The following is a 24625-nucleotide window of genomic DNA, read 5'->3' as shown; positions in this document are numbered from 1 at the left end:
ACAGTACCAAGAATATCTTTAGCTTGAACAGGTTCTGTCATTTCAATAGGCTCTCCTTGTCCAGCAGAATTTATAGCAGACACACGGAAATAGTAATTAACACTTGGCTGAAGGTGGGATACAACATACTCAGTTGTTCTCACTTCTCCTTTAGTGCTGACTACAGTCCATTCTTGCTCTTCACCCTCCCTTTTCTCAACCACATAGCTTGTAACTGGACTTCCTCCATCATAAGCAGGCTTAATCCAGCCAAGGGTGACAGATGTCTTCGTTGTATCCACAACCTTCAACTTTGTTGGTGAGCCTGGTTTATCTGTAAGTTATAGTTAAAAAAAATAAATCAATCAAAAGACATACTTACATTTAATCATAAAAAGGAAAAAAATCTGTCTCAGTTATATTTATGCAAGCCACCCTAATTGTTCGCTGTCCACTGATCTCTAACCAATTAGACATATTGTGATTGTCTCTTACCAACAGGATCTGCGGCTTTGTAGAAGTCAGAAGCTTCAGAGAATGGACCTTGTCCAGCTGCATTGACAGCACAAACTCTGAAATGATATTCGCTATTTTCAGTCAAACCTGTTACTTTCTGTCTGGTGTCACGAATGGTTTCTTTAGTAACCTTGAACCAACTAAGACTTTTCTTGTCACGTTTCTCAAGAAAATATCCTGATATTTCATTGCCTCCATCAACAGTGGGCCTATTCCAGACAACAGTCATAGAACTTTTGGTTATCATTGTGACTTCTGGTACACTAGGTGGTCCAGGCGCAACTGAAATAAAAATACATATATGTTAGTTGATCAATACCATGTACAAATAATACACAAGATGATCCAGTTACATTAGCTATTTTATATGTTTCTTACCAAATGAATTTTTGGCTATAACTGGTTCAGACTCCAGTGAATCACCAACTCCAAACTTGTTCACACCACGGACACGGAACACATACTCATTTCCTTTGATGAGTTTTGTTGTAGTTACAATACACCCCTCCAGTTTTTCAGAAATTAAAGACCATACAACCCGACTTGTCTCCCGCTTTTCAACAACATAGTGTGTTACAGGTGCACCACCATCATCTGTTGGAGGGTCCCACATTACTGTAATCTTTTCAGCAGTGACTGTCTTAAACTGTATAGGTCCACTTGGGGGTCCTGGCTTGTCTGTGGAAGGTGCAAGAAATCATATGTAAGTATTTATTAGTAGATTACTGTTTAATAATGTAGTACAGTCATATCTCAAGACATACCAAGTATTTGTACTCTAACATGGGCTGACGCTGAACCCATGGCATTCTTCAGTTTTAATTCATAAGTTCCACTGTTGAGTCGGGTTGCATCCTTGATGAGTATAGAAGCAAATTCTGTTGTGTTTTCCATTGAGAGTAGTGCACTGGTTTGTAACTCATTGCCATTTTTGAACCATTCAATTGTAGGTACAGGCTTTCCTGAGATGCCTAGTTTTAATGTAACTGAAGTTCCTGCTTTATATTTTACCACTTCTGTATATTCCGGTGGTACATCGATTTCAGGTGCACCTTAAGAAAAAATAAGAAAAAAAAAACATAGTTATTTTAAACTTGTATTTAATAAAGATAAAATAAATAATATTTTTTCTAAGTGAACAGTTACAGGCATTTTGTAAATATTGGTTAAAGTAAAGCTAGCATGCATAACTTAAATCAGAATCCTGGAACAAGTTAGAACTAACACTACCAAAAAGGCAACAAAATGTATAAATATTATCACTTTGGCCATGGGCTGACTTCCATTGTCAAAAGAATAAAAATATCATAAGACTGTAAAAATGCAGATACAGCCAAAGATGCTCATTACAACCATGCCCAAATAGCTCAAAATCATTCAAGCTTAGTAAATCAATCAAGGTAAATTAGCTTTCTGTATTAAAAAAGCTGTGGTTCTGCAAAGTAGTGCTGCCTTTAAGCTTTCTAGTAACATAAAATGATACCATTATATCATTACAAAACACTTACCATATGTATCAACACATGTAATAGGACCCACTACATCTGATGGATTACTAATGGAACCAACGGCATTCTTAGCAAAGACACGGAATTCATACCGAGAATTCTGTGTCAGACCAGATACTGTGAACTGAGTCTCAATAACATTGGTGAAGCTAGCTTTTGTCCATCTGCCATCTGGAAGATCACGTTTTTCTACGATGTATCCAGTGATCTTGCTACCGCCATCAAATGCTGGCTTCTTCCATGACAGAGTAATAGCAGTCTTCGAGATATCTGAGACACGAACGTTTCTTGGTGGTTCTGAAGTAGGAAACATGAAAGTATTTGTAATGAATAACGGCTGTTTTGGCTTCCTGTATAAGACAGAGTATCATGGGGGGTGGGGATGGGTAAACATTACTTCAGTGGTTGGGCTTCTTTATCTTCTGGAGAATACATACCACAAGCATCAATTGCAAGGACTGGATCAGATGGATGACTTGCTTTTCCAATGCCAGCTGCATTTTCTGCATAAACTCTAAATTCATAGATAAGGCCAGCACTGATGGTGGTGACCTTAAAGTGAGTTGTACGAATGAGGGTCTTGTTAGCCTTCTGCCATAATATACTATTTCTGTCCTTCATTTCCAGGTGGTATCCAATGACTGCACTGCCACCATTAGTGACTGGTTCATGCCATCCAACAGTAATACTCTCTCGGGTGACATTAGTGACCCATGGTGTAGAAGGAGGACCAGGGGTAGCTGATGATATCAAAAGAATTGATTAATTGTTAACAAAATGAGACTTCAAACATCTGAACATTAAAATGTTGATGTACAGTGTGAGAAATATATTACTTACTGTAAGGAAGCTTGACAACCACACATTGTGAGTCAATGTGATCACTAATGCCAAAACGGTTCTCAGCTTTGATGCGGAATTGGTATTCTTCTCCTGTTGTAAGCTTCATGACTTTAATAACAGTTCTAGCCACAGTTGCAGACACTTCAGACCAGACAGCAGTGCTTGTTTCTCTTTTCAGTACAATATAGTTGGTAACTTGACTTCCACCATCATAAGTTGGTGGCTGCCATCTGAGTGTTATACTCTCTTCAGTGATATCACTAAGGACAACAGGACCAACAGGAGGACCTGGTCTATCCAACACAACAATATTAATGAATGACTTTGTGGTGCCACTCGAGTTGGCAGCAGTAATGTCATATCTGCCAGCATCAGCAGCTACGCTTTCTTTAAGGTTAATAATGAAACTTTCTGCTGTAGTTTCGGTGTGAAATCTCATGGTGGGTTTGAGTGGGACACCATCTCTTGACAATGTCACCTTTGGTAATGGTTTTCCAGAAACTGGAATTTCAACTTTCAGGTTTGAACCCGCTCGAATATACACAGTATTATGAGGGAAGCCCTTCATGTCAATCTCAGGAGATTCTGAAAAAGAAAACATTTTCAAATCATTAAAAAATATTATCTCTTTTGAAGTATGAACCCAATTTAATGTATATCAACTTTTGTCTCATGTCAGGAAGCTTACCTAATTGTTCTTTAACTGTAACAGGGAGCAGTAGTTCCTTAGGATCACTTAAACCTGCTTGGTTTTCTGCAGACACTCTGAAGAAATAGTCAACATTCTCCTTAAGACCATGGACAACATGATGAGTTGTCTTTACAACTGCACACTTAACCCATTTTTGCTGTCCTTTCTCAAGAGCTTCAATGAGGTAGCTCACAATTCTGCTTCCACCATCATGTTCTGGTTTTAGCCATGAAAGAGAAACGCTGTCCTTTGTGACATTTGTTACTCCCAGTTTTTCTGGTGGGCTGGGTTTTTCTGACAAGAAAAAAAAAAAAGTTTAACAGCTTAAGCAATATACGAAGTATTTCCTTTTTATGTTACAATTACATAGGAATGCCATCTGGATTGGGAAAATATATTTTTAATGAATTCGTATATTAGAAACATTTTAAGTAAAATGCAAGCAAAACTTAACATTCAAGCTACTACTTAGCATTTACTTTTGTAAAACCACAGACATAACCACCACATATTTACCTTTCTTACAGTTAATAGATTTAACATTTTTATATTATTTTGAAGTAAACATTTTAGAATATGTATTGCTACATAATATTAAATTATTTTTATTAGTGAAACATACCTGTTATTTTAGTTCCCTCCTTGGTCTCACAAGGCATTCCAACACCATACTCATTTTCTCCAGAAACTCGGAAGTAGTAAATGGCACCTTCTTGTAAGCCAGTTACTTTATATGACAGACGGTGACAATTATTGGTCACAGTGACCCATGCTTTTTTGCTAGCTTCTCGTTTTTCAATAATATAGTTCTTCACAGGTGCCCCACCATCATTTTCAGGAACATCCCACGATAACACAGCAGACTCTTTAGTTACATCTTTTGCTGCAATATGAGATGGTGGGCCAGGAGTATCAAGAACTTTGACAACTAAAGTCAAGGTAGCAGTATTGAGGATGTTTTGTAATGTCAATGTATATTTTCCAGAATCACTTCTTGTTGCTTTTTCAATAGTAAGAGATGTGCGATTATCTGAAATATCGATGCTTGCTCGTGTACGGAGATCAGTATCTGGTTTGTTCCATGTTACATTTGGGACTGGTTTGCCTCTGAAAGGAACTGTCATTGTGAATGATTCACCAGCTTTTACAATTAGTGTCTTCCGCATTTCACTATCAATATCAAAAGTAGGTTCCTCCTCTCTTTCTTTTGCCACCTGAGGTTCTGAGATATCACTTGGTTCACTGACACCAATTTTATTGATGGATCTCACTCTAAAGACATACTCAGAGCCTGATGCTAACCCAGTTATTGTGTACTCTGTACCTCTTAAGTTCTGAATAGCAGTTGTCCAGTCAGTTTCATCAATTTTCTTGTATTCAACTGTGTATGCAGTTACTGGAGCACCTCCATCAAATAGTGGTTTTGTCCACCCAATTGTGATATTTGACCTTGTAGAATCCATAATCTTAGGTTTAGATGGGGGAGATGGCAAGAAAATTGGATCTTCTGCCCGAATCAATGGTGTGCTTTGACTCGGAAGACTGAGGCCAGCAGCATTTTCTGCATAAACTCGGAATTCATATTCACATCCTTCACGGAGACCAGATGATTTCACTCTTAAATCATAAACTGGCTTTTTGTTTACCCGGATCCATCTTAGGCTAGTTTTCTCACGTCTTTCAATTACATAGCCAGAGATCTCATTGCCTCCATCAGTCTCAGGTCTTGCCCAGCACAAAGTGATTGAATCTTTGCTCACACTGGTTATCTCTAAAGATGTAGGTGGACTGGGAACTGTAAATGGGTCTAGGGCTTTGACAGCAACACTTTCTAGAGGCTCACCAACACCATACTTGTTAACTCCCATCACTCTAAAAATATACTCATTACCCTTCAGCAGTTTTGTCACTTTACAGGATGTTGTTCTAAGCTCTCCTTCACAAAGAGTCCATGCAATTCTACTGGTCTCACGTTTTTCTACAATATAATAATCAATATCTGCACCTCCATTTTCTTGAGGGGGTCCCCATGATAAATGACACTTTTCAGCAGTAAGGCCATTTATTTCTAATGGGCCTGCAGGTGGGCCAGGTCTATCAAGTACTTTGCAATTAACTGCCAAAGATCTTGTTCCTGCAATATTTTGTAATGTTAGTACATACTGTCCTGAATCACCTCGGATACAGTCCTTAACAGTTATTGCAGTAGTGTTGTCTGTTGAGGCTATTTCAACTCTAGCTTTTCCCTCAAGCTCTTTGCCATCCTTTGTCCACGAAATCACTGGAATTGGCCGTCCTGCAAAATCAGCATTGACTTTAAACACTTCTCCGGCTTTCACAACTACAACATCTCTGAATTTGACATCCATCATAATTCTTGGAGCCTCTACATCATCTTTTACAGTCACAGGTCCAGTTGATTCAGACGGCTGACTGAAAAGTCCAGCAGCATTCTTTGCAATCACACGGAATTCATATCGCTGGTCTTCTGTAAGTCCACCTACATCAAAATACGTTTCTTGCACATTAGTAAAATTACACTTTAGCCAGCGACCATCTGGTATCTCTCTGCGTTCAATAATATATCCTGTTACTTTAGCTCCACCATCATATTCTGGTTTAGTCCATTTCAGTGAGACACATGTTCTTGTAATATTAGTAACTTCTGGTTGACCAGGAGGATCACATGGATCTCTTGCAGCAACTGGTTCACATGATTTACTGCATTTGCCTATGCCTGCAATGTTTTCAGCATATACACGATATTCATATAGCAGTCCTTCATCAAGACCTGTAACTTTCATTTGTGTATCCGGTATAAGGCTTTTGTTGACTTTTGCCCAAAGAATGCTGCTTCTTTCTTTACGCTCCAAGTGATACCCTAGTATTCTGCTACCTCCATCATTAACTGGTATCTGCCATGTTACAATCATGGAAGTTTTAGTTGCGTGTACCACATGAGGAGTTCCAGGTGGTCCTGGAGGCTTAAATGGATACTCTGCCACAACAGATGGAGAATTAGTGTAAGTGCTTTTCCCATACCGATTTTCTGCACAAATACGGAACTGATATTCAGAACCAGTGGTAAGTCGAGCTACTTTAATTGATGTTCTTGCAACTGCTGCAGATACTACATCCCATGTTGTTGTGGTAGTTTCTCGCTTCTCTACAATGTAATTGCTAATATGGCACCCACCATCATATTCAGGAGGTTTCCAAGACAGAGTTACACTATCAGCACTAACTTCATCAATATGAACATCAAGTGGTGGTCCTGGTCTGTCAAGGACAACTACAGTTAAAGAAGCTGTTGATGATCCAGCAGTATTTGAAAGATGTAATTCGTAATGTCCCAAATCTTCATTTGAAGCTTCCTTAATGAATAGTGAAGTTGAAGTCTTTGATGTCTGAACATTTACCCTGGTTGTCTCTTTTAAGGGATTCCCATCCTTCTTCCAGCTAATGGATGGAAGAGGTCGCCCTCTGAATGGCACTTCAATCTTAAGATCATCTCCAGCTTTCACAGTGAATGTGTTGAAAAGGAGCTCGGCAGATGGCTGGATTTCAATATCTTTTGCAACAACTGGGACACCAAGTTCTCTTGGATCACTTTTTCCTTTTTCGTTAATAGCAATCACTCTGAAACTATACTCTTCTCCCATGCTTAAGCCTGTTATTGTTGCTTCTAATGTTTTCACTTGGGTACATGCACTCCATTTTATACTTCCTTTGGTTTGCATTTCTACTATATAACCAGTAATTTTACTGCCACCATCACTCTCTGGCTTTTCCCATTTAATTGAAGCAGAGTTGCGAGTCACATCAACAAGAATGACCTTTGCAGGTGGAGAAGGTGGTTCAGAAACCTTAATTGGGTCAGGTGTTTCTGCTGGTAAGCCAACCCCATATTCATTTACAGCTAGAACACGGAAGTAGTAACTACATCCTTCTTGCAGTTGAGTAATTTTGAAGGAATTCTTAGTGCAGTTGCTTGTAACCGTGGCATATGCTTTTCTTGTGGATTCTCGCTTTTCAACTACATAGTTGGTAATTTTAGCTCCACCATCAATAAGTGGTGGTTCCCAGGCTAGTGTTACAAAATCTTTTTTCACTTCTCTGATTGTCAGATTTATGGGTGCACTGGGCGTATCAAGCACTCTGACATTAACAAAAGCTGATTTTTTGCCACTGTTGTTCTCTAAAGTTAGATTATATCTACCACTATCAAATCTATTCACATTGTCAATTACCAGCATTGTATAGGAACTGGTGACTTCAATCTGAGCTCGATCACTAATTGTTCCTTCTGCTTTCTCCCATTTAACTTCAGGTTCTGGTCTTCCTTTGATGGTGACAAACAGACGTAACGTACCACTAGCACGTACAGTAACTACTTTTCTGAGATCTGCATCAAGTTCAATTTCAGGAGGTTCAATCTTGTCTGCTGCTATAACTGTACCAGGTATAGTAGCAGGTTCTCCTACTCCTTCTGAGTTAATGGCACAGATGCGGAAGTTGTACTCCTGGTTCTCTTTAAGTTTTGTTACAGTGAACTGTTTTGCTTGTAATCCTGTTGGTGGGGTGCAGGTAGTCCATTCATCAGCAGCTGCTTCTTTTGCTTCTACTATATATCCCTTAACTGGAGCACCACCATCATAAATGGGCTTACTCCAGGCAAGGGAAACTGATGACCTGGAAGTATCTGTAACCTTTGGATTGCTTGGTGGACCTGGTGGATATAAAACATCACAAGCACGATAGAAAATGGATGGCTCACTGGGTTCCCCTATACCTGCAGCATTTTCAGCAGAAACCCTGAATTCATAGAAATGCCCATCACTAAGACCTGTTACTCTGAATCGCAAGTCTGTCAGCCTTTTCTTGTTACATTTTGTCCACCGGACACCATCTTTGTCTCGTTTTTCAAGTATGTAACCTTCGATTTCAGCACCCCCGTTGTCTTCTGGACGACCCCATGTTACAACCATAGAATCTTTTGTGATTGCTGAAACTTCAGGTGTTGAAGGAGGACCAGGGGGTTTGTACGGATTACGAGCCACAACTGGCTCAGACTCCAAGGGTTCTCCAGTTCCATATTTGTTCACTGCCATTACACGGAAAATGTACTCATTGCCAGCAAGGAGTCTGGTTACTTTGTGGTTAAGAGCCTGCACATCTGTAGCTACTTGTGTCCATGAAAGCCTGCTTGTCTCTCTCTTCTCAATGATATAATGTGAGATACTAGAACCACCATCATGTAAAGGTGGAGACCATGCCAAGTAGCATTTTTCTGCTGTGACACCGGTAACCTTCAAAGGTCCTTCTGGAGGTCCTGGCCTGTCAAGAACTTTTACAGTGATAGGTATAGATTTTGTGCCACCCACATTCCTGAGGTTAAGAGTATAGTGACCTCCATCTACTCTTACACAGTCCTTGACAGTAAGAGTTGTTTTTTGAATGGTAGATTTAATTTCCATTCTTGCAGTTGCTTCTTCAAGATCTTTACCATCTTTTGACCATGCAATGTCAGGAATAGGTTTGCCGTGGATATCAGCTTCAAGAGCAAAGGTTTCTCCAGCATGAACAACAATTACATCTTTGTATTTAGGATCCAGTGAAGCCCATGGGGCTTCAATTTCATCTCTGGCAGTAATGGGCCCTGTACTTTCAGATGGTTCACTCAAGCAACCTGCTGCATTTCTTGCAATGACTCTAAATTCATATCGTTGGTCTTCAACAAGACCACTTACTGTAAATTCTGTTTCTAACACATTTGTAAAGCTGGCTTTCATCCACCGACCATCTGGTAGTTCTTTCTTTTCTACAATATATCCAGTTATTTTGCTTCCACCATCATATTCTGGTTTCTTCCACTTCAGTGTGATATTATTTCTTGTAACGACAATGGCCTCGGGGCGGCCAGGTGGGTCACATGGATCTCGGGCAACAAACAATTCTGACACTTTGCTGACTTTGCCAATGCCAACGATGTTTTCAGCAGAAACTCTGAACTCATATTCAAGACCTTCTTCAAGGCCATCTGTTTTATATTTGGTGTCTGCAATGAGTGACTTGTTCTGTTTCATCCAAAGAATGCTGTTCTTATCTTTACGTTCGAGATGGTAGCCAAGAACTTTGCTTCCTCCATCATTAACTGGTTCATTCCATTGTACAATCATATGGTCCTTGGAAGCTGCTGTTACGAATGGTGTTCCAGGTGGCCCAGGCACCTTGTAGGGGTATTGCACAACAACTGGCTTAGAGTCCAAAGGAGAGCTCTTTCCATATCTATTTTCAGCAGAAATCCTGAACTGGTATTCAGAACCTGTTTTAAGCTTTGTTGATTTGATAGTTGTTCTTGCAACAGTTGCTGACACAATACTCCACGTGGTAGTGCTTGTGTCACGCTTTTCCACTATATAGTTGCTTATCTGACAGCCACCAGTATAATCAGGTGGATCCCATGATAAAACAACAAAGTCTGCACTAACTTCATCAAAGCGCACAGGTCCTCGTGGTGGGCCAGGCTTCTCCAATACAATGATGCTCAGGTGCTCTGTTGCTGTACCTGCTGTGTTTGATGCTGTTACTGTATATTTACCGAAGTCCTCTTTGTTGCTTTCCTTAATATGTAAGATAGTTGATGTTGATGTATCCTGAATATTTAATCTGGTTGTCTGTTTCAGTGGCTGCTCATCTTTTGTCCAAGTAATAGTAGGTTTGGGTCTACCTATAAATGGTACTTCTACCTTTAGATCTTCTCCAGCCTGTACGCTATATGTATTAAACATCAGCTTGAAACTTGGCGCAATTGTCAAGTCTTCAGCTATCACAGGAACTCCAAGTGCTCGGGGATCACTTTTGCCTTTTTCGTTGTAGGCAATCACATGGAATTGATATTCCTGTCCTGGACTCAGACCAGACACAACTGCGGTGCATGTTTTGGTCTCACTAACAACACTCCATTTTTCTGTTCCTTTAGGCAGCATTTCAACAATGTATCCCAAAATTCTGCTACCTCCATCATGTTCAGGTTTTTCCCATGTGAGTGATGCACTTCTCTGAGTCACATCAGTGAGAGTTACTTTTCCAGGAGGCAGAGGTGGCTCTGAGGCTTTCACAGCATCTGTGGTTTCAGCTGGAACGCCAATTCCAAATTCATTTTCAGCCATGACTCTGAAGTAATAGATTGCTCCTTCTGTAAGATTTTCAACTCTAAAGCTTGTCTTGCCACACTTAGCACTGACATTTGCAAATGCCTTCCTGGTTGACTCACGCTTGTCTATTACATAGTTCTTCACCTTTGCACCACCATCGATAATGGGTGGTTCCCAAGATAATACAGCAGAATCCTTCTTTATATCCTTTACTACTAAGTTTTGTGGTGGCCCTGGTGTGTCTAAGACTTTTACGGTAACAAATGCAGATTTAGAACCACTGCTGTTCTCCAACATAAGAATATACTTTCCAGCATCATTTCTATCACAGTTGTCAATTGAGAGTTGTGTGTAGTTTATGCCTTTATCAATTTGAACTTTATCCGTGAATTCACCTTCTTCTCGAGACCACGTGATATCAGGTGTTGGTCGTCCCCTGAATGGTATATGAATCCTTGCAGACCCACCAGCTCTAACCACTATCCCTTTCCTTAGTTCTGAATCAATATCAAGTTCTGGAGCTTCAAGTTTGTCTTCTGGTTTAATAGTACCAGGAACTGATGCAGCCTCTCCTACACCGACCTTGTTGAGAGCACACACTCGTAGTTTATATTCCTGATGTTCAACAAGCTTTGTGATTTCAAATCGAGTAGCACGTACACCTGTCTGTGGAGTAACAAGTGACCATTCATCTTCATCTGCTTTACAGATTTCTACAAGGTATCCTTGGATTTCACAACCACCATCATAAATAGGTTTACTCCAACCAAGTGTAACTGAACTTTTGGTGGTATCTACGACATGGGCATTTGTAGGTGGACCAGGCTTGAATATGGGGTCACAAGCTTTAAAGTAAGGGGAAACTTGGCTTGGCTCACCCACTCCAGCAGCATTTTCAGCAGAAACTCTGAATTCATACTCATGATCCTCTGCTAATCCTGTAACTCTTAATCGCAAATCTGTAATTCGTCGTTTATTGCATTTTATCCATCTGATGCCTGCTCGATCTCTCTTTTCCACAATGTAACCTATGATTTCACTACCTCCATCACTATCTGGTCGGTTCCAGCAGACAGTCATAGAATCCTTTGTGATATTGGTAATTTCCAAGGCCTTTGGTGGACCAGGAACTACAAATGGATTTTTCATCATCACCGGCACAGATTCTAATGGCTCACCAACCCCATACTTGTTAACTGCCATAATACGGAAAATATATTCATTTCCTTCCAAGAGTTTTGTTACTTTGAGCATTGTAGGTAAAACCTCTGAAGCAACAACAGTCCATGCTAGGCGACTAGTTTCTCTTTTCTCTACAATGTAATGAGAAATATCACTGCCACCATCATGAAGAGGAGGAGCCCATGCCAATGAACATTTTTCAGCTGTAACTCCTGTCACTTGGACAGGCCCCTCAGGAGGGCCTGGCCTGTCCAGGACTTTTACATTTACTGGTACTGTCTTTGTTCCTGCAACATTAGAAGCTTCTAAAATATACTGTCCACCATCAACTCTAATAGCATCTTTTACAATTATTAATGCACTGAAATCTGTGTTCTTTATTTCATATCTAGCAGTTTCCTCAAGCTCTTTATCTCCTTTGTACCACTTAATAGCTGGTAGTGGCTTTCCGTGAACATCAGCCTCAAGTCTGAATGTATCACCAGCATTTACAACAATTGTGTCTTTATATTTTGGATCCATTGAAATTCGTGGAAGTTCAACTTCATCCCTTGCTGTTATTGGCCCTGTACTGTCAGAAGGTTTACTTACTGCACCTACAGCATTCTTTGCAATTACTCTAAATTCATACCTTTGGTCTTCAGTAAGCCCTGTTACAGTGAATTGAGTTTCAATGACATTTGTGAAGCTAGCTTTCATCCAGCGACCATCAGGTAAGTCACGTTTCTCTACAATATAACCTGTAATTTTACTTCCACCATCGTATTCTGGTTTGGTCCACTGTAGAGTAATAGAACTTCTCTTTATTATTATAGCTTCTGGGCGACCTGGAGGATCACATGGGTCACGAGCTACATAGCACTCAGAAACTTTACTTGTTTTGCCTATACCAACAATATTTTCTGCAGAAACTCTAAATTCATATTCAATTCCTTCTTCAAGGTTAGTTGTCTTGAAACTTGTATCCTGAATAATAGTCTTGTTCACTTTAGTCCACAAAATGCTGTTTTTCTCCTTTCTCTCAAGATGGTAGCCCAACACCCTACTGCCACCATCATTTATCGGTTCATGCCATTGTACGACCATGGAGTCTTTTGTAACCATTGTCACAAATGGTGTGCCAGGAGGTCCTGGTTCTTTGTAGGGGTACTGTGCTACAACCATTGCAGATTCCAATGCAAAGCTTTGCCCATACCTGTTCTCAGCAAATATTCTGAACTGATATTCTGAACCAGTTTTTAGTTTAGTCACCTTCAGTGTAGTTCTTGCAACAGTAGCTGAAACTGTTTCCCAAACAGTGGTTGTGGTATCTCTCTTATGAACAACATAGTTGGTGATTTGGCAACCGCCTGTGTACACTGGAGGATTCCATGACAGAGTAATACTTTCTGCACTTATTTCATCAAACTTCACGGGTCCTACTGGAGGGTCAGGTTTGTCTAGAGTTATAATTTCAACAGAGGCAGACTTCTGCCCAACAACATTAGCCACAGTGATTTCATAAGTGCCACTGTCCTCTTTGCTAGTTTCTTTAATATTAAGTATAGTGAGATCAGTTAAATCACTAACATTGACTCTTGTTGTCTGCCTTAATTTCTGGCCATCTTTTAGCCACGTAACAGTTGGTTTAGGTCGACCTGCAACTGGTACTTCTACTTTCAGATCTTGTCCCACTTGAATACTATAACTGTGAAAAGCAGGTCTTACATCAGGTTCAATCACCAGATCTTTGGCAACTATTGGAACAGCAAGGGCTCTAGGATCACTCTTACCCTTTTCGTTTACAGCCATTACTCTAAAAAGATATTCTTCCCCTTGAGTTAGGTTAGTAATAACTGCTTCAAGTGTTTTCACACGAGCACACTCCGACCACTTCTCACTACCCTTTGCCTGCATTTCAACAATATATTGTATGATTTTGCTGCCACCATCATGTTCAGGTTTTGCCCAGCTTAGTGAAACACTGTTTCTTGTGACATCATCCACTGTTATTTTCCCAGGAGGCTGTGGAACTTCAGCAACTTTAACTGGGTCACTGGTTTCTGCAGGGAGGCCAATTCCATATTCATTCTCAGCAGAGATTCTAAAGAAGTAATAGCAGCCCTCCTGAAGTTGATCTACTTTCCATGAAGTCTTGTGGCAGTTTGTTACAACAGCTGCATATGCCTTTCTTGTCGCTTCACGCTTTTCAATAATGTAATTCTTTATTTTTGCTCCACCATCCAAGAGAGGAGGCTCCCATGAAAGTGAGACAGAGTCTTTAGTGATCTCTCTAATTTTTAAATTAACAGGTGCACTTGGGGTATCCAGTACTCTTACACTGACAAAGGCAGACTTTGTTCCACTGCTGTTTTCTAAAGTCAGAGTATATTTTCCAGTATCAAATCTGTTAACATTGTCTAGAACAAGGGAAGTAAAGCTGCTAGTGGTGTCTATAATAGCTGCTTCTCTGATCTCACCATCCATTTTACCCCATTTTACTTCAGGTGTTGGACGACCTCTGATGGGAACAAACAGTCTTAAGGAACCTCCTGCACGCACATTTACAATCTTCCTTAATTCCATGTCAAGGTCAAGGTCTGGTGCCTCCATCTTTTCTTCCACAATAACAGAACCAGGAACATCTGCATGCTCTCCAACTCCTACTTTATTAACCGCACAGATGCGGAATTTGTATTCATGTTTTTCCACTAGTTTTTCTACTTCCATATGGGTATTCTTAATTCCAGTTGGAGGGGTACAAATTGCCCATTCACCATCATTTACATCACATTTTTCCACAATGTATCCCTGAATTTCAGAGCCACCATCATAGATAGGTTTGCCCCATGAAAGGAAAACTGATGATCTTGTAACATCCGTGACTTTAGGATTATTGGGTGGTCCTGGCTTGTAAATAGGATCACATGCCTTATAGTAAATGGAAGGCAGGCTTGGTTCACTAAGACCAGCAGCATTTTCAGCTGAAACTCTGTATTCATAATCATGATTTTCTATCAGTCCAGTCACTCTATATCGCAGTTCACTTATCAGGCGTTTGTTACATCTTGTCCAGCGAATACCTTCCTTATCTCGTTTTTCAAGGATGTAGCCCAGGATTTCACTACCTCCATCTGAAGCTGGCCTTTCCCATACAACTATCATAGAATCCTTGGTAATGGCGGTGACTTCTGGTGCCTTTGGTGGAAGTGGCACTACAAATGGGTTCTTTGCAAGTACTGGTTCAGACTCAAGAGGTTCACCAACACCATATTTATTTACTGCCATGATGCGGAAAACATACTCATTTCCTTCTAAAAGTTTAGTAACTTTGCAGTTAAGGGTCTGCACATTTGAATCAACAACAGTCCAAACCAGTCGACTGGTTTCCCTTTTTTCCACAACATAGTGTGAAATATCACTACCACCATCTTGTAGTGGAGGTTTCCATGACAACATGCATTTTTCAGCAGTAACACCTGTAATCTCAACAGGTCCTTCTGGTGGTCCAGGTCTGTCAAGAACTTTGACATTAACAGGAACTTTCTTTTCACCTGCAACATTCTTTGCCAACAGTATATACTGACCACTGTCAACTCTAATGGCTTCCTTCACACTAAGACTTGTTGCAAAATCGGTACTTTTAATTTCCATACGAGCAGTATTTGTCAGTTCACGATCACCTTTTAGCCACTGAATGGAAGGTATTGGTTTCCCATGTACATCGGCTTCAAGCTTGAATGACTCACCAGCATGTACTACAATTGTGTCTTTGTATTTTGGATCCATACTTATATGAGGTGGTTCTACTTCATCTCTGGCTGTAATGGCACCTGAACTCTCAGATGGTTCACTGAAAACACCTGCAGCATTTCGTGCTATAACACGGAACTCATACCTCTGGTTTTCAACCAGACCAGTTACTTCAAAGTGGGTATCAATGACATTTGTAAAACTTGCTTTCATCCAGCGACCATCAGGTAGCTCCTTCTTTTCAACAACATAGCCTGTGATCTTACTTCCACCATCATATACAGGTTTCTTCCACTGAAGTGTTACTGAGCTTCTTGTGACAATTATAGGTTCTGGACGACCTGGAGGGTCACATGGGTCGTGTGCGGTATAGCATTCAGATGTTCTACTTGCTTTTCCAATGCCCACTATGTTTTCTGCATAAACTCTGAATTCATATTCCAGACCTTCCTCAAGGCCAGTTGTCTTAAATTTGGTATCTGGAATAGGCGTTTTATTTAGTTTAGCCCACAAAATGCTATTTCTTTCTTTGCGCTCCAAGTGATAACCAATGATCTTGCTACCACCGTCATTGACTGGTTCATTCCATTGTACCACCATACTGTCTTTTGAGACACTTGTTACAAAAGGTGTTCCAGGTGGACCAGGAACTTTAAATGGGTATTGGGCTACAATCGGCTCTGAAGTAAGATATGTACTCTTCCCATATCTGTTCTCAGCTGTGATTCTGAACTGGTATTCACAGCCAGTCTTTAACCGACATGCTTTTATGGTTGTTCTTGCAACAGTAGCTGACACAATCTGCCAAGTGGTGGTGGATGTGTCCCTTTTTTCGACAATATAATTATTGATAGAACTACCACCATCATACTTGGGTGGCTCCCAGGAAATGGTAATACTATCTGCTGTTACTTCATCTACTTTGACTGGGCCGGTTGGAGGTCCTGGTTTGTCAAGGACAACAATATTTAGGGTCTCAGTTGCTTCACCTGCAGAGTTTGTAAGTTTAACTAAATATGCTCCCACATCTTCTCTGCATGCTTCTTTTATTGTTAACACTGTGATATTTTCTGAACTTTCAGCATTTACTCTGGTAGTCTGCTTCAATGCCACATTATCTTTATGCCAAAACACTGCTGGTTTGGGCCGACCAACAAAAGGAACATCAACCTTTAAGTCCTCTCCTGCTAGAACACTGAAAGTGGTAAACAGTAGTTTGAAAGCTGGTGGAATCACAAGATCTTTTGCAACAACAGGTATACCCAGCTGGCGAGGATCACTGATACCTTTTTCATTCTGAGCTGAAACACGGAAGGTGTATTCTTCACCTTGGATCAATCCTGTGATAGTGGCTTCAGTAACTTTTACTGTAGCACAAGTTGACCACTTTTCACTGCCTTTGCTTTGCATTTCTACAATGTAGCCCAGAATTCTGCTACCGCCATCATGTTCAGGTTTTTCCCAAGATAAGGACACGCTATTTCTTGTCACATCCAACAAGGTTATCTTCCCTGGTGGAAGTGGTCTTTCTGAGACTTTTACTGATTCTGAAGTTTCAACTGGAAGGCCTATTCCATACTCATTTTCAGCTAGGACTCTGAAGTAGTAGTTGCAGCCTTCTTGTAATGAATCGACTTTCCAGCTGGTCTTGTGGCAATTGGCATTAACAGTTGAATAAGCTTTTCTTGTTGATTCACGCTTTTCAACAATATAATTTTTTATTTTAGAGCCACCATCTATGAGAGGAGGCTCCCATGTGAGTGTAACAGATGATTTTGTAACTTCTTTTATTTTCAAATCTTGAGGTGCCCCTGGGGTATCAAGAACTCTGACATTCACAAATGCTGACTTACTACCTGAGCTGTTTTCGATTGTCAGCATGTATTTCCCACTATCAAATCTATTTACATTTTCAACAATAAGCAGAGTATAAGAGCTTGTTGATTCAATGCTTGCTCTATCCAAAGATTCACCCTGTTCTCTTGTCCATTTTACTTCAGGTGCTGGTCTTCCTTTAATTGGGACAAAGAGTCTTAGAGTACAGCAGGCTCTAATAGTTACAACTTTACGTAGTTCTGCATCAAGTTCAATCTCTGGAGGTAGCAGTCTTTCTTCAGCTTTTGGAGTCCCAGGAACAAGAGCAGGTTCTCCAAGACCTTCAGAGTTCATAGCATATATCCGGATCTTATACTCTTGGTTTTCCTTTAGGTCAGTGATGGTAAAAGAAGTGGCCTTTAGACCTACTGGTGGAGTTACAATCTTCCACTCATCTTCCTCAGGCAGTGCAATCTCAACCATGTAACCCGTGATCTCTGAACCACCATCATATATTGGCTTGTTCCATGCTATTGTAATAGAGGACCTGCTGCTATCCAGAACACGAGGATTACCTGGGGGACCAGGCTTAAACACAGTGTCACAAGCTTTGTAGAATGGACTGGTTGGGCTTGGCTCACTGACTCCAGCAGCATTTTCAGCCATGACTCTGTATTCATATTCATGGCCTTCTGTTAGTCCCGACACCTTATAACGTAAGTCAGTAACAACCCGTTTGTTACATTTTACCCACCGAAGACCAGCTCTGTCACGACGTTCCACAATGTAGTTAGTTATTGGGCTCCCGCCATCAGAATCAGGATGGCCCCAACAGACAACCATAGAATCTTTTGTAATTGCTGTTACTTCAGGTGTTTTAGGTGGATCAGGTGGCACATATGGATTTACAGCAAGAATGGGCTCTGATTCCAGAGGCTCGCCAACTCCATATTTGTTAACAGCCATAACACGGAACACATATTCATTGCCCTTCAACAGCTTAGTAACCTTCAGTTTAGTTAATGGAACTTCTGTGGCTACAGCTGTCCATGCCAATCTACTGGTTTCACGTTTTTCAACCACATAATGGTCAATCTTTGCACCTCCATCATCCAGTGGAGGTAACCATGACAGCACACATTTTTCTGCAGTGACTTCAGACGCAGCCAAAGGCCCTTCTGGGGGACCGGGTCTATCAAGAACCTTAACATTGAAGATATGTTTGGCAAAGCCACCAGGATTTGTTGCAGTAAGTGTATAGGCACCACCATCTCTTCTTGAAGAATCTTTATTGATAAGAACAGTAGAGAAATCTGCTATTTTTATTTCTAATTTTGCTGTGTCTTCAAGCTCTTTTTCTCCTTTTGTCCATGTCATTGACGGTGGAGGGCGACCTGAAACATCAGCCTCAAGTCGGAAAACTTCACCTGCTTTCAGCACTAAGGTGTCTTTGTATTTAGCATCCACCTTTATCTTTGGTGCTTCAATGTCATCTCTACAAGTTATTGCATCTGATGGCTCAGAGGGCTGACTGACAGCCCCACCAGCATTCCTAGCAATCACACGGAATTCATAGGCAGCATCTTCTGTCAGACCACTTACAGTGAATTCAGTCTCTAGTATATTGCTGAAATTAGCCTTCAGCCAACGGCCATTAGGAAGGTCTCGTTTTTCAACAGTGTAGCCAGTTATCTTAAAACCACCATTATATTCTGGTTTAGTCCACTTCAACGTCACTGCATGTCTGGTAATGTTCAGAGGTATTGGCTTACCAGGTGGATCTATTGGGTCTAGAGCAAATACAGGCTCAGATGGCTTGCTTGGCTTACTCTTGCCAGCCAGATTTTCTGCTATAACACGGAATTCATATGCAATGCCATCAGTAAGTCCAGTTGATTTAAAGATATTGCCCGATACCAGCATTTTACTTACAGTCTGCCAAAGAATGCTATTTCGTTCTTTTCTTTCAACATGATATCCCAGAATGGGGCTTCCGCCATCAGTAACTGGCTCATTCCAGCTAATGGTCATGGTTTCTTTGGTGACTGCAGTCACCTGAGGAGTACCAGGAGGCCCAGGTACCTTAAATGGATAGTTTGCAACAACAGATTCTGAAGTAATGGCTGGACCAATTCCATACCTATTTTGAGCTTTAACTCGGAACTGATACTCTACTCCAGTAGTAAGACGAGTAGCTTTAAATATAGTACGTATCACTGTGGTTGCCAATTCAGTCCATGTGGTACTGTCAGTTTGACGCATCTCCACAACATAATTACTTATTGGTACACCTCCATCATTCAAAGGAGGCTGCCATGAAAATGTAACAAAGTCAGATGAAATTTCATCAAACTTGATTGGTCCAGTAGGAGGTCCAGGTATGTCATGAACTTGAACTGTAATAACTTCACTAACTTCTCCAACAATATTTTTAGCTGACAGTGGATATTGACCACTATCACTTCGTGTACATTCATTAATGGTTAGTATGGTTGCAGTTGCAGTATTTTCATAATTTACTCTTTGTGTTTGCTTAAGCATCTGGTCTTCTTTCTTCCAAGTCACAGTTGGCCTTGGACGACCAAGCACAGGGATTTCAATCTTGATATTGTCACCAGCTTTGGCAATGACTGTTTTCTGGTAGATACCACGGAGGTCAAACTCTGGAAGCATCATTTGCTCCTTGATAATAACTGGTCTGCTTTCTCTTGGGGCACTTCTTCCAGCACTGTTAACTGCCATAACCTGGAAAGTATACTCTTCATTTTCAGTTAGATTCTTCACTATACAGTCCAGTGTTTTTACAGTTGTGATGTGTGCCCATTGGTTGGTTCCTTTTCTTTGTGCTTCAATTACATACCCGGTGATCTTACTACCACCATCATGTTCTGGTTTTGGCCAAGCCAGGCTAACTGAGTTTCGTGTCACATCCATAATATTAAGGCTCTCAGGTGGGGATGGTGCCTCAGAAGCTCTTACTGGTTCTGCAGTTTCAGCTGGTTCACCAATACCAAACTCATTTTCAGCCAGCACTCTGAAATAGTATTCACACCCCTCCACCAAATTAGGAATCCTGAAAGAACACTTCTGGCAGTTGGTTGTGACTGTTGAATATGCTTTCCGAGTTGATTCACGTTTCTCAACAATATAGTTGGTTATACGTGAACCGCCATCTATCAGAGGCATATCCCATTGGAGGGTGATGCTGTCCTTCGTTATTTCTCTAGGCTTAAGGTTTATTGGTGGACCTGGTGTATCCAAGACTTTTACATTTACAAAGCCAGTCTTCTTACCAGCAGCATTTTCAAGAGTCATTACATATTTTCCTGCATCGTATCTGGTGCACTCTGTGACAATCAAGAGTGTAAAAGAGTCTGTATTTTCAATACTGGCACGTCCTTTGAGTGAAACATCATCTTTTGTCCACGTAACTTCTGGAGTTGGACGTCCTTTAATTGGCACAAAAATCCGAATAGTTAACCCAGCTCTAACAACAAGTGTTCTTCTTAGCTCAGCATCTAATTCAAAGTCAGGAATCTCTTCCCGGTCTTTAATTTCCACACTTGGAATTACTGCTGGTTCACCAACACCTACAGCATTCATGGCAGAGATTCTGAAATTGTATTTGGCTCCTGGCTGCAGATGAGCAACAACAAACTGAGTGATTCTTAAAGCAGTCCCTGTTGTATCTTTTACCCATTCTTCTTCTCCTTCCTTTTGATGCTCCACTATATAGCCAATGATGTCAAGACCACCATCATAATGAGGCTTGCCCCAGGCTAAAGATGCACTTGTCTTTGTAGTGTCAGTCACTCTTGGATTTGCAGGTGGACCTGGTGGGTCTGAAAAGTGAGCAAAAGATAAAATACCATATTATACGACATCATTACATTACAGAGGAAGTCACTCTTACACTGTCTGAACTTATCCCCCACCTACCACACTATTGAAAAACAAAAGGCATGATACTAACATGCAACATCCTTGCATATGACTGAGTTTGAAGCATCGCTTGGTGGTCCAACTCCTGCTCTATTTTCTGCACTGACACGAAATTCATATTCATTTCCTTCCAGGAGACCAGTTACTTTGCACCTAAGATCTGAAACTGGTTTCTTTGTTGCTCTGACCCATCTTAAACCTTTCTTCTCTCTCCTCTCCACATAGTAACCTGTGATTTCACTTCCACCATCATCTACTGGCCTTTTCCAGGTAACTGTCACAGTATTTTTAGTCACATTTGTTACTTCTGGTTTTCCAGGAGGACCTGGGGGACCTGGTAAGAAAGAAAAAAGTACAAAGTTTAAACAAAAATCAAGTCTTCAGAGATTAATAAAAGCACACTTGAACCTTTTAACTTGTTCTACTTACCGAATCTGTCCACCATTTTAACTGGTTCTGATTGTACTGGTTCACCCTTGCCATATTGATTTACTGCTGATACACGGAAAACATACTCATTTCCTTGAATCAGCTTGCTAACAACATGCCTACAACTCTCAATATTTTCAGCAACTAATGTCCAGAGCAGTCGACTAGTCTCTCTCTTTTCAAGAACATATGATTTGATTGGTGAACCACCATCTTCTGCAGGAGGTGACCATGTAAGAGTGGCTTTTTCTGCTGAAACATTGCTGATCTCAATAGGCCCTGGAGGTCCTGGAACATCTAAAACTTTCACATGTACACTCTCCTGCTTAGTGCCAAAAGGATTGGTTGCAGTGATCGTGTATTCTCCAGAATCCTTTCTAGTTGCATATTTGATGTTTAGAGTAGAAGAAGTTGGTGTGGTTTCAATGTGCACAAGCTCTGAAGGTCTAAAATCTTTTCCAGCTTTTGACCATGCTGAAGTTGGAGGTGGTTTGCCATGAATACTAATAGCAGACACTGTAATTGTGTCTCCTGCTTTCACTGTTAAACCTTCCTTCAAAGTAGGATCAATAACAATTGTTGGTGCCTCTGTAAAAAAACAAAACAAAACAAAACAAGTTTGTCATAACAAGAAGAAAGTAAAAAAAAAAAACACGTTTTAATGAGTTAAATAAAATTTATTTCTGATATCTTCCACATACCATACTCATCCTTGCATATTATGGTTCCTGTGGATTCAGATGGAGGACTGATAGCTCCAGCAGTGTTCTTAGCTCTAATTCTGAACTCATACTTGGAGCCTTCAGTAAGGTCAGTTACAGTAAATGCACAGTCTGGAACATTCACATGATTAGCTTTTGTCCAAGTTTTTGAGGGCAAATCACGCTTTTCAACTATATAGCCAGTTAACTTATGTCCACCATCATATTTTGGTTCTGTCCAAATGAGTGTTACTGAGTTCCTAGTTACATTGATAACTTCAGGTTTCCCAGGAGGATCTAAAAGAAAAAACAATAAACCATGGTCAGACAAGAGTGATTTCAACTTTCAGAATTTTTATTTTTGTTCTTCTGATGACTTACCAATAGGATCAAGTGCAACAACTGGTTCAGATGGCAGACTTGGTTTACCTACTCCAGCCATATTGATTGCCATTACTCTGAATTCGTATTCCAGTCCTTCAGTTAATCCCGTCACTCTGAAATCTTTCATTCTTATTGGAGTTTTATTGGCTCTCTTCCACAGAAGACTATTTCTTTCTTTGACTTCAATGTGATAACCTAAAAGATAAATGATGAGGTGAAAATGAGGAATTTTCTATAAATCTTCATTTAACCTAGCTTTGCAAAATATCATAATGTCTGTACGGCATGCCACATAAGAATTGCGCCGGAACAACATTGAAAACCGGATTAAGAAATGGATATGAACATACATTAAAGATGTATGTAATTGTAAGAATGAGATGCTTGCAAATGCAAATTTCTGATTTTACAGCCTCAAGTGATGTAACATGTAGTTGAGTTTGTTATTTGTTCTTTAGATGTTTTGTCTCTCTGCAAAAATATTGTTTCTTAGTTAGTCTCTTCCTGATTTTTAAGGTAAGCCTTTGAAAGTTTCATCATACAGAAAGAGTAGGAAGGAAAACAGTGAAATCATTAACTCACTCACTCACTCAGTTTAAATAATAAACACCTTATCTTACCCTTTGGCAAAGAGAAAGAAGTATTAAGAACTGTAATATTAACGAGACTTTTGGGGATATACCTGTGATTGGTGAGCCTCCAGTTCTTCTGGGATCAGTCCAAGTTAAAGCTACAGAGTCATGCCGAACATCAACAATGTTGGGAGGTGGAGGAGCATCTGGCACATCTAAACAACATAAAAAAATGCAGAAGCATTAAAAATAAGTATCACCTGTAAAACTTTTTTTTTTTTTTTTTAAATTATAATGTATACTTACCAAATGGATGTTTTGCAATGACAGGGTCAGATTTAAGACCTTCACCTACTCCATATTTATTTTCAGCCCTGATCCTGAATGTATATTCATTTCCTTCGTGAAGTCTTGTAACTCTAAATGTAGTTTTCTGGACTGCAGAGGCACAAGTCACCCACTTATTGTTTACATTATCTCTCTTCTCTAGGACATAGTTAGTGATTTCTGAACCACCGTCATCTTTTGGAGGACCCCACTTTAAGGTTATGGCATCGGCTGTGACTTCTTCAAATTTTACTGGACCTGTTGGTATGCCAGGTTTTCCAACAACTTTCACAGAAATAGTGCCTTCCTTGCTGCCAATGACATTCTTCAGGGTGATTGTGTATTTTCCAGCATCAGCTTTCTGGCAGTCACGTACTACAAGGGTGGTGTTAACTGCTGTAGATTCAAATGCAACTCTTCCACTCTCGGTAAGTGCCTGGTCTTCATCTTTCTTCCAAGTTACAGTTGGGACAGGCTTGCCTTTAATTGGGATTTTAAGACGGAAATTGCTACCCTCTTTAGCTACATAGCACAAATCAGGTAGATCTCTTAAATCAAGATCAGGAGCCACTGTGAAAAATCAAGGCACCAATTATTCAACTATGCATAAACTCTGATAAAATTCAGATGCTCTTTTAAAGGCATCTGATTTGTACACATGTATAACAATGATGTTATGCATGAAATAAATGTGGTTTAGATAAAAGAATTAATTATCTGAAGTTGTTTCTTGTTGTCGACGGAGGGAAGACACAAACGCTCAATATGAGTGTTAGGTATGCTTCAACTTTAATGGATAGCTCAATTGTCTTTTATCGTGTACAGGATAATTAGCTCATACATATTG

General features: G+C 40.2%; 1 protein-coding gene across 1 annotated transcript in view; it reads right to left on the bottom strand.

The window, feature by feature from the left end:
* The window catches only part of LOC106029845 (titin), a 244523-nt gene that overhangs the window by 24183 nt on the left and 195715 nt on the right, over positions 1–24625 (bottom strand). The window contains exons 283-297 of the mRNA XM_066999168.1: positions 23758–24348; positions 23562–23666; positions 22877–23074; positions 22496–22792; positions 21795–22382; positions 21397–21699; positions 4160–21265; positions 3535–3831; positions 2844–3431; positions 2441–2743; positions 2004–2300; positions 1260–1547; positions 874–1173; positions 475–777; positions 8–313 (exon numbers count right to left, since the gene is read on the bottom strand). Of these exons, the coding sequence (XP_066855269.1) occupies positions 8–313; positions 475–777; positions 874–1173; positions 1260–1547; positions 2004–2300; positions 2441–2743; positions 2844–3431; positions 3535–3831; positions 4160–21265; positions 21397–21699; positions 21795–22382; positions 22496–22792; positions 22877–23074; positions 23562–23666; positions 23758–24348 (21870 nt within the window). The remainder of the gene's footprint in view (positions 1–7; positions 314–474; positions 778–873; positions 1174–1259; positions 1548–2003; positions 2301–2440; positions 2744–2843; positions 3432–3534; positions 3832–4159; positions 21266–21396; positions 21700–21794; positions 22383–22495; positions 22793–22876; positions 23075–23561; positions 23667–23757; positions 24349–24625) is intronic.

This window comes from Anser cygnoides, chromosome 6 (assembly GCF_040182565.1).
Source record: "Anser cygnoides isolate HZ-2024a breed goose chromosome 6, Taihu_goose_T2T_genome, whole genome shotgun sequence".
NCBI lineage: Eukaryota > Metazoa > Chordata > Aves > Anseriformes > Anatidae > Anser > Anser cygnoides.
Note: the sequence above shows the minus strand (reverse complement) of the source record. Positions and strands in the feature narration are given on the sequence as shown.